Source organism: Cladosporium halotolerans, assembly GCF_011745625.1.
Source record: "Cladosporium halotolerans strain TM138-S3 chromosome Unknown Sca33, whole genome shotgun sequence".
Lineage (NCBI taxonomy): Eukaryota > Fungi > Ascomycota > Dothideomycetes > Cladosporiales > Cladosporiaceae > Cladosporium > Cladosporium halotolerans.
In genome coordinates, this window is record NW_027191484.1 from 39,931 (window position 1) to 52,973 (window position 13,043).

A 13,043-nucleotide genomic window follows, 5' to 3' on the forward strand; every position below is an offset into this window, starting at 1 on the left:
CCGGAATGGCGGGATTGTAGTTGCGGCAATGGCATATATCACCCTAAGACCGGAAAGCTCTTAGAAAGTCAGAGGGCAACAGGATTTACATCTCTTTTTCAAATTCACTGTGAATCAATTGATCGCACCAAACGTTGAGCAATAATGGGTTCAAGGGGATCCTTGAGCCAGGAGCCGGAACCCGAGCGCATCCTGAAAACTGATCTCTGGCAGTACAGCAACAGGCGACGCACCGATGGAGTGTACGCTGATAACCTAGACCTCGATGTCCTCATCGTTGGCGCAGGTTTCGGTGGTGCATTCTCCTTGTATGAGATGCGCAAGGCTGGCCTGTCTGCCGCCATTTACGAAGCAGGCACCAGCTTTGGTGGCACCTGGCGGTGGAATGTGTATCCTGGTGCTCGCGTAGACAGCCCTGTGCCCATCTACGAGCTGAGTATCCCGGAGGTGTACAAAGACTGGCACTGGACCACGAACTATCCCAACTGGGAGGAACTTCAGGCGTATTTCGATCACATGGACAAGGTCCTCAACCTTAGCAAGGATTGCTCTTTTGAGACCGTTGTCACATCTGCTGAGTTTGATACCAACGAGGGCAAATGGAACGTTGGCACAGCAGACGGCCGCAAAGCGAAGGCGAGGTTCCTGATCGTTGCCGCGGGATTCGCTGCAAAGCGATACATCCCAGGTTTCCCCTCAATGGACAAATTCAAGGGTGTCATCCACCACTCTTCGTTCTGGCCAGCTGAAGGCGTTCCTTACGAGGGCAAGCGCGTTGCTGTCGTCGGCACTGGCGCAAGTGGTGTCCAGATGTATGTGATGATTGAGCCCACAGCCATGACGATGCTAATATGCTCGTAACAGGATTCAAGAAATGGGCCCAGTTGCCACCCACCTCGACGTCTACCAAAGAACACCAAACCTCGCGCTTCCGATGGGACGCCGCGAGCTTTCCAAGCAGGAGCAGGATGCCCTCAAGCCCTTGTACCCAAAGATTCACAACCTTCGCGAGCTGTGCTTCGCCGGATTCGACTATGATCTTCTCGAACGGGATACTGTGCGTGACGAAACCCAGATGGTTCATGAAACGGATGCTAATTATGCAATTAGTTCGAGGACACGCCAGAAGATCGCGAAGCCCATTTTGAGAAGCTCTGGAAGCAGGCTGGTTTTGGTCTGTGGCTCGGTGGCTACAAAGACTACCTCATCGACGCGAAGGCGAATCGTGAGGCATACGTAAGTGAAAGCCATGCTGCTCATCTGCAGCAGCAAGTGCGGATGGGCTGACACAGATGCAGAACTTCTGGCGCAAGAAGCAATCACCTCGTATCAAGGACAAGAGGAAGAACGAGATCCTCTTCCCGGAAGAGCCACCACATGCGTTCGGCATCAAGCGCCCTTGTCTCGAGCAGAACTACTACGAGGTTCTCAACCGCGACAACGTCGATGTCGTCAACATCAACCCCGATACCAAGTACGGCACTCCGATCAAGGAGTTTACCGAGAAGGGCATCATCACACAGGACGGACAAGAGCGCGAATACGACATCATCGCACTGGCAACGGGCTTCGACGTCGTCACTGGCGGCATGTGCAACATGGGTCTCAAGAGCGTGAACGGCACATACCTGCAAGACGAGTGGAAGGATGGCGCAAACACCTACCTTGGTACCACCATCTCCGGCTACCCCAACCTGTAAGCACTCGAGATGAACCGTGATAGCACCCGCAGAAAACACTAACACCATTGCAGGTTCCACCTGTACGGCCCGCACGGTCCAACGCTCCTCTCCAACGGTCCATCGTCCGTTGAGATCCAAGGACGCTGGATCAAGGACGCGATCAAGCTCATCAACAAGCAGGGTCTCAAGTACGTCAACCCGACGCAGGATGCGACCAAGGCATGGAAGAAGCGCATCAATGAGCTCGGCGACGCCACCTTGTTCCCGACCACCCGCAGCACATACATGGGTGGCACTGTCCCCGGCAAGAAGGTCGAAATGGTATGTTGCCAACCTTAGTACATCATTGCGTTGACTGAAAGCTAACTCTAATGTCTTGTAGACATGCTATGCTGGAGGCGTTGGAGCTTACAGCAAGGAAATCCGTGCGAAGCTAACGGGATGGGAGGGTTTCGACACTGTCAAGGCTTAAAATGGTCTTTGATTCACTGAGCTTATGTGTGTTTCACGCTGTGATGATTCGACGAGATCTCTGAATTGAAGTCGGCTTTTGGAAGGTTGCCTATACCAGTGTTAGGATGCCAATGAAACGAATATTTACATTGTCTCTGTGCTCCAAGGCTCGACGAGGACAAGATCACGGGTCGGGTTCTTGAACGAAGAGAGCAAAATGAATCTGAGACTTCCCGCAACAATGGAAGGAAGGCATAGGGCTGTCGCTAAAGTGCCCTACAAAAGTACCGGACGCTGCTGATTGTTGTATTTGCTGAGAACACGCGGGCAAAGAGATCATCATATGGACGCAGAATAGAGCAATCCGAAAACGGATGTATACAGGAAAACTTGATTAAAACAATCAAGACTCCCACTCCCACACATGGCTCGGAGAGTCACAACTTACCCACATGATCCACGAGAAATCTTCAGGATCCCCATAGTTGGTCCCAAATGCCATCCCAATCATCTCAAACCCAAAGTCGCCCACGGAAGATTCGTAATCCTCACGAGCAACCTTCAAGGCCTCGGACGTCCTCTGAATCTGAGCGATAAGGACGTCGTTCTTCGCTTTGCATGCCTGCAGGGTGCGCTCGACCTCTTGCGGCGCCAATGAACCGCCAGCGAGACCCTTCCTCTTCTCATGGTTTTGAGCCTTGTCTTCATTGAGTTGACTCAGCGTCTTCTCCATCTTGACGATATCAGCCGGAGGGTTGTGACGAGCGGTGCACTTCGGACACTCACGCTGCAATGTCACTGAGGAGAACCCGGCTCTCGGATCAGGACAGCTATTCTTCAAAGTCTCCAAGTTGACTGGGTGAATGGTGCACCTCTGTAGACACACGTGGCCGCATCCCGCAAACTTGTATCGAGTGTTGGCACATACGCCTTGCTTCGGTGTCGGCAAGCTCGCGATGTCAGCAGCCTGGGAATGTGGCTCCATCGAATGGCTCATCCCAGTTCTGTCGATCCCAATGGAGAGTGCTGTTTTGGGTGAGGTTGATGTGTCAGCAGCAACCGAAAGATCGAGATTGAAGAGCTGGTAGAAACGTGGGAATCTATGCTGCGTGGATTTTTGGACCTCGGACAAAGGAATCGAGGTTTGATGACAATGGAATAGCTGCATACTAACGAGTGCTGCAAGAACAACGCCATGATCCTATCGATCCCGCTTGCCAACCCCATTGAACCCTTCAGACACAATTTCAGACACAGACATGGCTTGGGCGGTCTCAAGGCAAGTATCGAATCAAATTGGTTCAGTGAACAAATTAAGCCGCTCGAGCCCCAACACTCAACCATCAATCAGAAACCAAAAAGACCAGACCCATCCGATCACCTAAGGAAATCCAACATTCTGCGCCGCCCCCTCCACGTTTCCCCTCCAGTCCGCGCGATGCTTCGTCCACATCTCCGCCTGCGGCTTGTTTTCCTCCATCCAGCCCTTTGGCTCGTCCAAGCAGCCCAAAAGCACGATCTCGGAACCCTTGAAGTTGTCCGTGTCGGCAACCTTGCTCATCGCCGAGCCGCAGTTGCCGCAGAAGGTGGTCGTGATCGGGAAGCCGCCTTCGGGGTGGTTGACCGTGACTTGTTTGACGGGAGCCGACGGGTCGTACTTCATTGAGGAGGCGGGGAGGAAGAGTGCGGTTGAGTGCAGGGACGAGGTGGTCTTGCGGCAATGGATGCAGTGGCAGAGGCCCTGGGGTCAGTTAGTTCTGCGACAACAGGTTGTGGATTGGATGGGCCGTGTTTACGTAGAGGGTGGGCTCTGCGTCGAATGTGTAGGAGGATTGGCCGCACAGGCAGCTGCCTTTGCCGTGCATTGTGGCGATTGCGATGGACAGTTGGTGATTGATTAGATCGAGTATTCAATATTCGGTGATGCTGTCTCTCATAACGAGACCTTCGGTCGAACGATCCATATCGACCGTTCCTTTATACGGCGTCCTGGTAAAGGCACCTGATCTCCACCCCACAGAAACCTAAATCCCAGCGTGGTTGTCGTGAGCAGTCAGCTGTAGTTCTAGAAGCGCCCTCATGGCGTTGGTCACCCCACGAAAGGCAGGGCCCGTGTCTCAAATGTCAGATATTGGTGAAGTCGCCAGATGCTCTGTATCTGCGCTCTGCGTGAGCTGTCAGCGTGGCTGGTGTCTTGAGGTCAAGCTTGCAGCTTGGGCTTTGCTTGGGTTGCTTCTAACAGCTGAACCTGCGGAGAGAGCCGTCACATCGCAAAATAGTATCGCAATGCCACGTCAAGAGCATGTGAAGAACGCCTGGTTTGTTCAATAAACATTTCGATTCTCGATCCTGTGAGGTTTACTGTAATCTCTCTCTCGAGTCTATCACTCCAAAGCCGTGGGGTATCATGAGAATATTCCATCCTTCTTGCCATTCGCCGTTCCCAAATTTCCATTACATTTGCCCACTGTGTGGCGGCGGCGCCGCCCTTCCAGACATGAGAGACGACGTCGGCGTACCAAAAGCACCCTCGGCTGGACGGAAGCCAGGGTTCGCATAGACGTCTTTTCCGTGGCCGCCCTCGGCCGAGTTAGGATGCCGATGCATTTGGCTTGTTTCGAATGGCTGCTGTGGCGCCGAGACTTCACTGTTCAGTGCGGGGAGATGTCTTGACATCAAGCTCTCATGTGAATGCGATCGATCGTTATCCTGAAGCTTCTCAGCCGAGAGAGGTGCGTCGATTGTGCTTGTGCTGGAGATGTTGGAGATGTTGCGGAAACCAGTCAGCTCCCGCTCACCTGAGTGACCGTTTGGCTGTCGCTGTTTAGCGACTTGCAAAGGCGAACCCGTGGAGATGCCATGGATCAGGGTCCTTGGGTTGGATGGAGGTGCTGCAAGTGCTGAGCTAGAGATATCCCCATCGCTCGCGAACGCAGCGGCTCGCTTCCCGGACACAGGTGTGGCAAATGGGCTGCCGGTACGTTGTCCTGGGCCTGTGAGGTTTCGCATGATATGTCTTGCACCGGCAGGTTGATCGACCCAATCGGGTGTGTGAGTAAGGTTTGGTGTGCCGTGCGATGGCATAGCGGACTGTTGCGGTCGTGCCCAGGCGTTCTGTTCAAGGAACTGGTCATGTGCTTGTCGTTCGCTTGGGGCAGAGACAGCTGCGTTGTGAGCAGAAGGCGCGTACACCACTTGCTGCTGCGACTGATGCTGAGTGGGGGCCTCGTGGTGGTGGTGATGATGCTGATGTTGGTGTTGATGTGTCGACTGCACGGGCTGCTGTATCCGTCGTGGGATCTGTAAAACGGTCAATAGATGTTTGAACATGTAACAGAACTTTACTCACGCGCATAGCTTTGAAGTCATCATCCAACTTCAAGCTCTCGACACCAGCGATATCCGGCGCAGCAGGGAAGCCAACGTATTTGGCGACACCGCTGAGCACGCTGACTTCTTGGTTGTATTTGGCCTGTTGCTGCAGCTGGGCGCTTTTTCTGCTCGGGAGCTTGTACATAAAACGCTCATCGTCTTCCAGATGTTGCTGGCGGCGTTCTTTCTGGATGCCGTACCAGTCCTCGCCCAGCTCATAGAGCATGGTCTCTCGCAGCTCGCGAACAGTCTGGTAGTACTGCGAATGCAATTGCGCACGTTCACCAAGCGTGCGCTCTCGTATCGACTGCATGCGATACCGATAGAATGCATGCGCTTCCCGTACCTGCTTGGCTTTTCGATCTTCGATGCATGAGACCTGCCTCAGGAACTCCGGATGCATGCAATCAGACTGATTGAGCAGTTGAAGCTCGTGTTCGACCGATGCCAAGCTCTCATTGGCAAGTCTTTGTCGGAAAGCCGCGAATTGTTTCGCAAGATCCTCGAAAGACGATGTGGCTTCTCCCTTTTCCTTGATTTCTTCCTCGCTCTTTGGCGCGGATTCCACGCCCGGCTCTTCTTCCTCCATGTCCATTCCGAACTCGGCCACATCATCTTCATGCGTGTCCTCATGCTGTGCCTTGGGTTTCCGTCCTGGCTTCCGACCTCTCCTGCCTTTTGCTCCCTTGGCTGGGGCGACTTTAGAGTCCTCTTCTTCTACATCTTCAGCAGCCTGATTGTCCACGTCTTCTGGCGCTTCTCCAACGCCATTTGCTTCTGTGCTTTCTGCGACCTCGTCTTCAGCCGGGTTCGGTTGAGCACCGTGGCTCCTTTTTCGGGGCGACTCTTCAATGTCTGATTCTTCGCTGGTAAGTGGGCTGTCTTCGGCGTCTGAACGCTTGCGCTTTTGCCCTAAAGTTGTCGCATCAGTCTCGTGCACATAAGGTGTGGAATAAGATTGCAACGCTGGGCCGGGAAAACCCTTACCGGCCGTGTCAACAGTGGACGTACTGGAAGCGGCGCCAGGGTCCGCAGGCAAGGGCGAAGGTGGCTCTGACAAGTCGTCTTCCACACCAGCAGCTTTGCTAAGTTTACTGGGTGTCCTGCCAACGTCGTCTGTGTGCTTTCGCAGCTTTTGCGGAGACTCCTCCAGTCTTTCAGTTTCGGCTTCAGAGTCTACCTCGAGCGACTTTTGCGCGGGCAACGGGACAGCGCCTTTCGCACCATTGGCCACATACGCCAGCCTCTCTTCCTCCTCATCAATGTCCTCTGGCTCACTCAAGCTGCTTGAGCGATCGTCGGGCACGTCGCCAATTTCGGCGGGTGTGTTTTGTGCCTCGGCAAGTTGTTCTTCGAGTTCGCTATCGCGCATGATAGCATCTCTTGTAGCGATCGGCGAGCCTTTGGCCGGCTTAGAAGCTGTGCTGAGGGGAGAGATGGATGGGCGGGGTGTCGGGGTTCTGGCAGGCGTCTGGTGGGTCGAGCGGAGCGGCGAAGTGGGTGCGCTGGGGTTGCCCTCGAGGTCTGTACATGCGCACGTCAGCTGATATCCTACGAGTTGAGTCCGTAGGAGCAATGGAGTGCACGTATGTGCGGGTTGTGGTCGGAGGGACTCACTACCGTGTAGCGACTCACTGCGACGCGCAGTGGCCGGCGTCGCCATCGCCGTCGGCGCTCTTTGTGTATGAGTGGGCACGTATGCAGATGTGTCTAGCGTGTTGCCGCTCCTGACTCCCGCCTCTTGACACGCAGGATATCAATGGGCGTGTGCGCCAGGCGCAGCTCGTGAGTACAGCCAAGGTGGGCGCGCGCTGGTTTTGCGGTATCGGTCGAGGAGGGCGGGCGGGACCGCGGTGCGAGGGCGAGTGTGATGCTCTGGGAGAGCCGCTGAAGCTCACACGCCGACTGCGACGTGGCTAAAGATACGAAGCGAGAACAGCAGGTGCAGGTGCGCGACGGAGGGGTGGGCGTGGTGTGGGCGGCGTGGTGGTCGGTCGGGTGCTGGAGTATTCAGCAGCGCAGCAGCAGTGCCCTCAACTCGTGCTTCGGCTTTGCTGCGTGACGGCATCTCCTCCGCGCGACCTTCCTGATTCGCGCGTGGCTGGCCGAGCAGGGTTCGAGCTGGCCCGGCTTTCTGCCTTCAGCCGACAAAAAGTTCAGAACCCATTGCCCGGTGCAGACGTGATATTGTCGCATACAGCAGCAATGGCCGGAAAAAACGCAGACAAAAGTCCGAAGGTGGAGAAGAGTGTAAAAAAGGACAAGTCGGAGAAGAAGAGCAAAAAAGAGAAGAAGTCTCCGGGTGAGAAGCAGGACAAGGCTGCAAACGCCGCCGTCTCATTGCTTGCCGACAAAAAAGCTGTGAACCCAGCGCTGTCTTCCCTATTCGCAGCGCAGGTAAGTCTAAAGAGCTCTGTCTATGTATGACCAATGCGCTGACTGCCACAGCCTACACCGCCTGTCCGTCAAGAAATTGTGCCCGAGCCCGAGGAGGAAGCCGAGGACGATGACCCAGACGCCGAGCTAAGCGAGATCGACGAGGAATTTGACGATGAGGGCGATGCGGATATGAATGGCGATGCTGAGGATCTGGGCAAGACTATCGCCGTGGCCGAGCAGGAAGTCGACGAAGCACAGCAGTCAGACAAGAAGCGAAAGAGAAAGCGCAAAGATGCGGGCGATGAGATCGAGGATGTCTACATGCGCAAGCTTGAGAAAGAGGAGGCGAGAGATGCAGAGGCTGCTGCGAAAGAGCGTGCATCCAAGCGACAGAAGGGCGCCGCAGACGAAGAGCCTGTAGAGGAAAGCGACGACGATGACGACGGTGTGGATGTACGGATTGAGGCCGAGAGCGACGACGACGATATGCCGGATGTAGATGACGAAGAGGAAAGCGACGATGCGACACCTGGAGACAAGGCTAAGGCACCATCTCCTCCACCTAAGCACGAGACACAAACCGCCGCCGAGAACGATATCACGAAAGCCAACCGCACAGTCTTCCTTGGAAACGTGTCAACCGCCGCGATCACCTCCAAGTCTGCTCGCAAAGTCTTCATAACACATCTGACCTCTTTCTTTCCCGATGTGCAATCGAAGGATCCCAAGGCAAAGTTCAAACTCGAGTCTCTGCGCTTCCGCAGCACACCCTACGCCGCAGCCCTGCCCAAAAAGGCCGCCTATGCAAAGAAAGAACTCATGGACGCAACGACAAAATCCACAAATGCCTACGCCGTCTACAGCTCACCCATCCTCTCTCGCGAAGCCGCCCGCCGCCTGAACGCAACCAAGATCCTCGACCGCCACCTGCGCGTCGACGAAATCGCGCACCCGGCCAAGATCGACCACAAGCGGTGCGTCTTCATCGGAAACCTGGGCTTCGTGGACGACGAATCGAACATCCAGGCTGCCAACGCCGCCGACGGTCGCGAGCAGCGCAAGCCCGGCAAGCAGCCCGCGGACCACGAGGAGGGCCTTTGGCGCACAATGTCGCGCCACGGCGCCGTCGAGTCCGTCCGCGTCATCCGCGACAGCGTCACGCGTGTCGGCAAGGGCATCGCGTACGTGCAGTTCGCCGACGAGAACAGCGTCGAGGCCGCCCTGCTCGACAACGAGAAGAAGTTCCCGCCTATGCTTCCGCGCAAGCTGCGCGTCTCGCGCGCCAAAGCTCAGAAGCGCAACGCGAAGCCAGGCTCTGGCCGTCCGGGCGCGAACGCCAAAGCCGCCGCCAGCGGCTACAAGCGTAAGATCACGGAGGAGGAGCTTGCGCAGATGGGCAGGCAGGGCAAGCTGTTGGGTAAGGCGGGCGCGGCGGCGATGGTCAAGAGCCAGCAGAGGCCGACTGGTGGAGCGCAGGGAGGCGAGAAATCTCACGCGCTGGCGGGTCTGAAGAGGCCCGAGGCATTTGTATTTGAGGGACACAGAGCGAGCAGCAAGCAAGGCAACCAAGGATTGAAGCTGGGCGGCAAGGGTGGCGGCAAGAAGAAGCAGCCGCAGCGACAAGGCAAGCCTACCGACCGAAGTGCGAAGAGAGGCGCGGCGTTTAAGGCTGGTGGAGGAAAGAAGGGTAAGAGCTCGTAAGGGCTGATTTTGTGTTTCTATATCGCTCGCCCGTCTTCCGATTCTCTATTACCCGAGTTCTGTATCATTTGAAACCAAAATATTGATCCGCATGTGACCTCGAGTAATCGATCCTTCTATTTGCAAATAGTAGGGTTTTTGCCGAAACGCAATTAGAGAATGTAGAATAGCTCATGTTCTTGCGTATAGCAAGCTCAGTTGGCTGTTTGAAGGCAATACAGTAGAGATTACATCTATGTAGTTAAAAAGGTAAAAAGTCAAGGGAATAGTGGTGGTCTCGCGAAGGTCCTGTCTCCCATCGCTTCAAACCACATGCGTCTCGAAAAGCCATAATTCCTAGTTGGAAGTAGCAATGAATGCGCCTGAACTCCACGCTCAAATGCAGGTATCCCTCCCGATCTCCTGAAACCCTCATCTCGTCTTATCCATCGCCTCGTAATATCCCTCCATGCGCCACCGCCAACTCCTCAAGTAAGGCGCTAGTTCCGCATCCTCCGGCGCCCACCATTTCTCGTGTAAGCTCGCGACGCCGCCCTTCAGATCCGCCATTGTCGGGTAGTGCAGGTTCCACGTCGGCTCAAGCTGCGTCCATGGCATATTGCCGCCCTCGTTCTCGCGGCGGTGCGCGTAGTTGAGCAGGTTCTGCTCCGGGAACTTGGGCGGGAAGCGATCCGGGAGCTGCATCAGCGCCAGGTAGTAGGCCAGGATCTCGCGCGAGGGCTGCATGACGAAGAAGCCTGCGTTGAGATAGTTGATGTTGGGGTAGTCCTGCTGCGCGTCCGAGGGCGGGTAGTGGTGCTCGTGGTTCATCTCGGGCTGGCCGGCGAAGACGTAGGAGGCGGGCAGAGCGGGCTCGTCGGCTTTGAGCTTGTCGGGGCGGTCGAGGGTCGTGTGCGAGGCGACGGCCGGGTCACTGAAGATTTCGGTCAAGGGGCGGTTGAGGATCGTGTCGCCGTCCAGGAAGCAGATGCGCTCGAACTGCGTGAGTTCCCAGAGGCGCAGCTTGTCGAAGACTTCGGCCCAGTTTGACGCACCGGCTTCGATCCAGTCGGGTTTTTGTACAGTTTCCACGGAGAGGACGATCGCGCCGTCGCGGCGGAGGCGGTCGCGCTTGGCTTGCGAGACGCCTCTGGTCGCTAGGACGATGAATGGGATGCCGTCGCTTCGAGTCTCAGGCGCGTGCAAGATCTGGTAGCCCAGGAGGCGGGTCGCGACGAAGTAGTCGTCGTGGATGTTGTCTGGGTCGTCGGGATGTGACGCATCGGAGGCGAGGAGCGTAGCGAAGGCGTACTTCGATTTCGTGTTGTGGAGTGTCGCCTCATGATGAAATGCGGACTCTGTGAAGCCTTTCGTTGTTTCTGATACATTCTTCACCAGTTCCTCCCTCTGTTGGTTGTAGGCATTAGGCAGTGGAGTCCAGAAGAGAAATGCGAATATTGCCAGCGCTGCGAGCGCATAGTATATGCTTCTGAAGTTCCGTCGTCCAGGTCCCTTACCGGAGGGTGATATGCTGCGCAGGTATGGAGGCGACATCTTCCAGCGATGCCCTGATTGTGTCGCTGTCCTGATGCGTTCCACACTTGATGGTGGTACAGTATTCGAACGAACGTTTCTTCAGAGGTTGTATAACGCGGACCTGAAGATGTTGAGTGGGGCAGTATTAAATGAGCGTTGAGCTTGGTGGAGGGCAAGGACCAAGTCAATATTGGAAAGGACGTGAACCAAGGGGACCTACGGTCACACTGGCGCTGAGCCAGGCATTATACATGACGAGCAAAGCGCCCGCGGCGCCTCGCGACGGTATGCAAGGTGCCGCAAGACGCCGCCGCGAGCAAAATGGCGAACATGCCAGGGCTGGACCTTCGTGTTCGATCTGCGCTGTGGTAAGAGAGAAAAGGGCCGGCGAGGTGCAAATCTGGACCGGAAAATCAAGGTTCGCCCCATCTCACACGCAAGGGGCTCCACGTATCCGTCGCCCCCGCTAACAGAACGGCTGAGAAGATAGTGGCTGGCTGCGTGAAGACTGGTGAGTTGCCAAATCGTGGCTGCCCGTACCACTTGCTTATTGTCCGCAAGTGGTTTGGTATGCGATGTGTGGCAGTGGCGTGACTGGCGAATTTAACCGTGGTAGTCTTGCGAACACGAGGTTGCACTGGTGACTGTAAGCTTATCATCAGGAAGAGACGCTCGGTCCTGCCGCGCTGTCAGCGAACGAGATGGATGATCAGCCCAAGGATCCTTCATCGCAGCCTTCAGCAAAATGGCAGAGATTGTAAGCATCTTGTTGCGGAGTCGGTGAGGTTCATTCATCAAGTGGCGTTGCGCGGTGGGGAAAACGCAGATCACCAAAACGTGGTGTTCTCGGTCATGCCACCACGGTTCACCTCATGCCCGTAAATGAAAGATCCAGTGCCGCATCGTCGTCAACACTTGAGAGTCTGTGGTCTTAGTCCACAGTATTGTGATTCGATCGTGCGGATGTAGGTGTATTGTCATGTCATCGTCAGAAGATGATCACATCACTCACCTTCGCTTGTGGTGCTTTGTGGAAATCCTCACACGACCGGCATGTCTTCTGCGATGCTTGAACTGTCTCACATCCCCATAAACGTACATCCACACCATCGTCCGCGTGAGCTACTGTATAGAAATGACGGAAGTCGGGAGCCAATTGATCTCCAGATCGTCACACCCATGTGCAAAATGTTCTTGAGCTTCTTTAAAGGCCGATGGGAATGCATTTGTCAGTGTTTCCCATTGGCTCTCGAGCGACAATCACCGCGGCTCCTTGGTGGAATTGCACTGTGGATGCCTTCGTGCCCGGACACGAGTCGCTTTCGGTTGGCGAAATTAGACTCCCTAACGACATCTTGGCCCACCCACTTTGCCGGGCACCGAACCCACGTTGTCTTCCGAACGTCTTCGATGTTCTTTTGGTATTTTTGACACTGGGTTTGGTCCTCGTGTCGTGACAGCATCTAGCTTGGAAAGGCGAAAGTTTGACTGACACGGTCGGATCTCTCCGGAGCGCCACCCTATTTTTAGCACCACAGATGCCTTGACATCTTGCCGCAAGACACCATTTGCCGCGGCGGCAGAACGTGACTAGATCCTTGGGCTCAGAGGACTCTTGAACGGTCTCTCGCAAGCGTCTGAGGGCAGGTACTTGGGCGCCCAAGACGCTCGGCAGCGTTAGAGTGGACATGCGCCGACTGCCGTCTGCACCCCTGGAGCCCTTGCTGGTCGTCACGTCTCACATCGACCTCACCTCTACCAATCCAGCGCCTTTCAGCGCCTGTCACGTAGCATGCCTGGTTACAAAGGGTGACACATGCATATCCTGATACTTCACACATGGACCGTCGTCATCCGCCACGCAAACGAGAGCATTCCACTGGTCTCCACGGGGCAACCGTGCGACGCGGACAGCAGAGCACCGCCTCCTTGAGATTTCGA

General features: G+C 55.5%; 5 protein-coding genes across 5 annotated transcripts; 2 read left to right on the forward strand and 3 right to left on the reverse strand.

The window, feature by feature from the left end:
• Nucleotides 1-65: 65 nt before the first annotated feature.
• On the forward strand, nt 66-2,287 carry WHR41_07747 (uncharacterized protein). The gene is made up of 6 exons (XM_069376351.1): nt 66-812; nt 865-1,057; nt 1,111-1,236; nt 1,299-1,696; nt 1,754-2,003; nt 2,065-2,287. Exons 1-6 carry the CDS (start codon nt 145-147, stop codon nt 2,152-2,154), a joined length of 1,725 nt encoding a protein of 574 aa, XP_069226712.1. The 5' UTR covers nt 66-144; the 3' UTR covers nt 2,155-2,287.
• A 986-nt stretch (nt 2,288-3,273) lies between these two features.
• On the reverse strand, nt 3,274-4,000 carry WHR41_07748 (uncharacterized protein; the record flags this gene model as incomplete). The annotated part of the gene is made up of 2 exons (XM_069376352.1): nt 3,274-3,876; nt 3,932-4,000. 2 exons carry the CDS (start codon nt 3,998-4,000, stop codon nt 3,517-3,519), a joined length of 429 nt encoding a protein of 142 aa, XP_069226703.1. The 3' UTR covers nt 3,274-3,516.
• Nucleotides 4,001-4,589: 589 nt separating this feature from the next.
• On the reverse strand, nt 4,590-7,510 carry WHR41_07749 (uncharacterized protein; the record flags this gene model as incomplete). Its single annotated transcript, XM_069376353.1, has 4 exons — nt 7,125-7,510; nt 6,495-7,031; nt 5,485-6,419; nt 4,590-5,435 (listed from the first exon to the last, which is right to left on the reverse strand). The coding sequence occupies exons 1-4, from the start codon at nt 7,168-7,170 to the stop codon at nt 4,590-4,592; spliced, it is 2,364 nt and encodes a 787-aa protein (XP_069226704.1). The 5' UTR covers nt 7,171-7,510.
• Nucleotides 7,511-7,677: 167 nt separating this feature from the next.
• Nucleotides 7,678-9,694, forward strand: WHR41_07750 (uncharacterized protein). Its single transcript, XM_069376354.1, has 2 exons — nt 7,678-7,904; nt 7,956-9,694. The coding sequence occupies exons 1-2, from the start codon at nt 7,713-7,715 to the stop codon at nt 9,585-9,587; spliced, it is 1,824 nt and encodes a 607-aa protein (XP_069226751.1). The 5' UTR covers nt 7,678-7,712; the 3' UTR covers nt 9,588-9,694.
• A 304-nt stretch (nt 9,695-9,998) lies between these two features.
• WHR41_07751 (uncharacterized protein) lies at nt 9,999-11,120 on the reverse strand (the record flags this gene model as incomplete). Its single annotated transcript, XM_069376355.1, has 1 exon — nt 9,999-11,120. One exon carries the CDS (start codon nt 11,118-11,120, stop codon nt 9,999-10,001), a length of 1,122 nt encoding a protein of 373 aa, XP_069226750.1.
• Between the last annotated feature and the right edge of the window lie 1,923 nt (nt 11,121-13,043).

Excerpts from the sequence above, each read along its gene's own strand:
- WHR41_07747 (XM_069376351.1), top strand. The coding sequence starts at position 145 with ATGGGTTCAAGGGGATCCTTGAGCCAGGAGCCGGAACCCGAGCGCATC. Across the intron at positions 1,058-1,110 it reads ATCTTCTCGAACGGGATACT|TTCGAGGACACGCCAGAAGA; the intron begins GTGCGTGACGAA and ends TTATGCAATTAG. Across the intron at positions 2,004-2,064 it reads CCGGCAAGAAGGTCGAAATG|ACATGCTATGCTGGAGGCGT; the intron begins GTATGTTGCCAA and ends AATGTCTTGTAG.
- WHR41_07750 (XM_069376354.1), top strand. The coding sequence starts at position 7,713 with ATGGCCGGAAAAAACGCAGACAAAAGTCCGAAGGTGGAGAAGAGTGTA. Across the intron at positions 7,905-7,955 it reads CTTCCCTATTCGCAGCGCAG|CCTACACCGCCTGTCCGTCA; the intron begins GTAAGTCTAAAG and ends TGACTGCCACAG.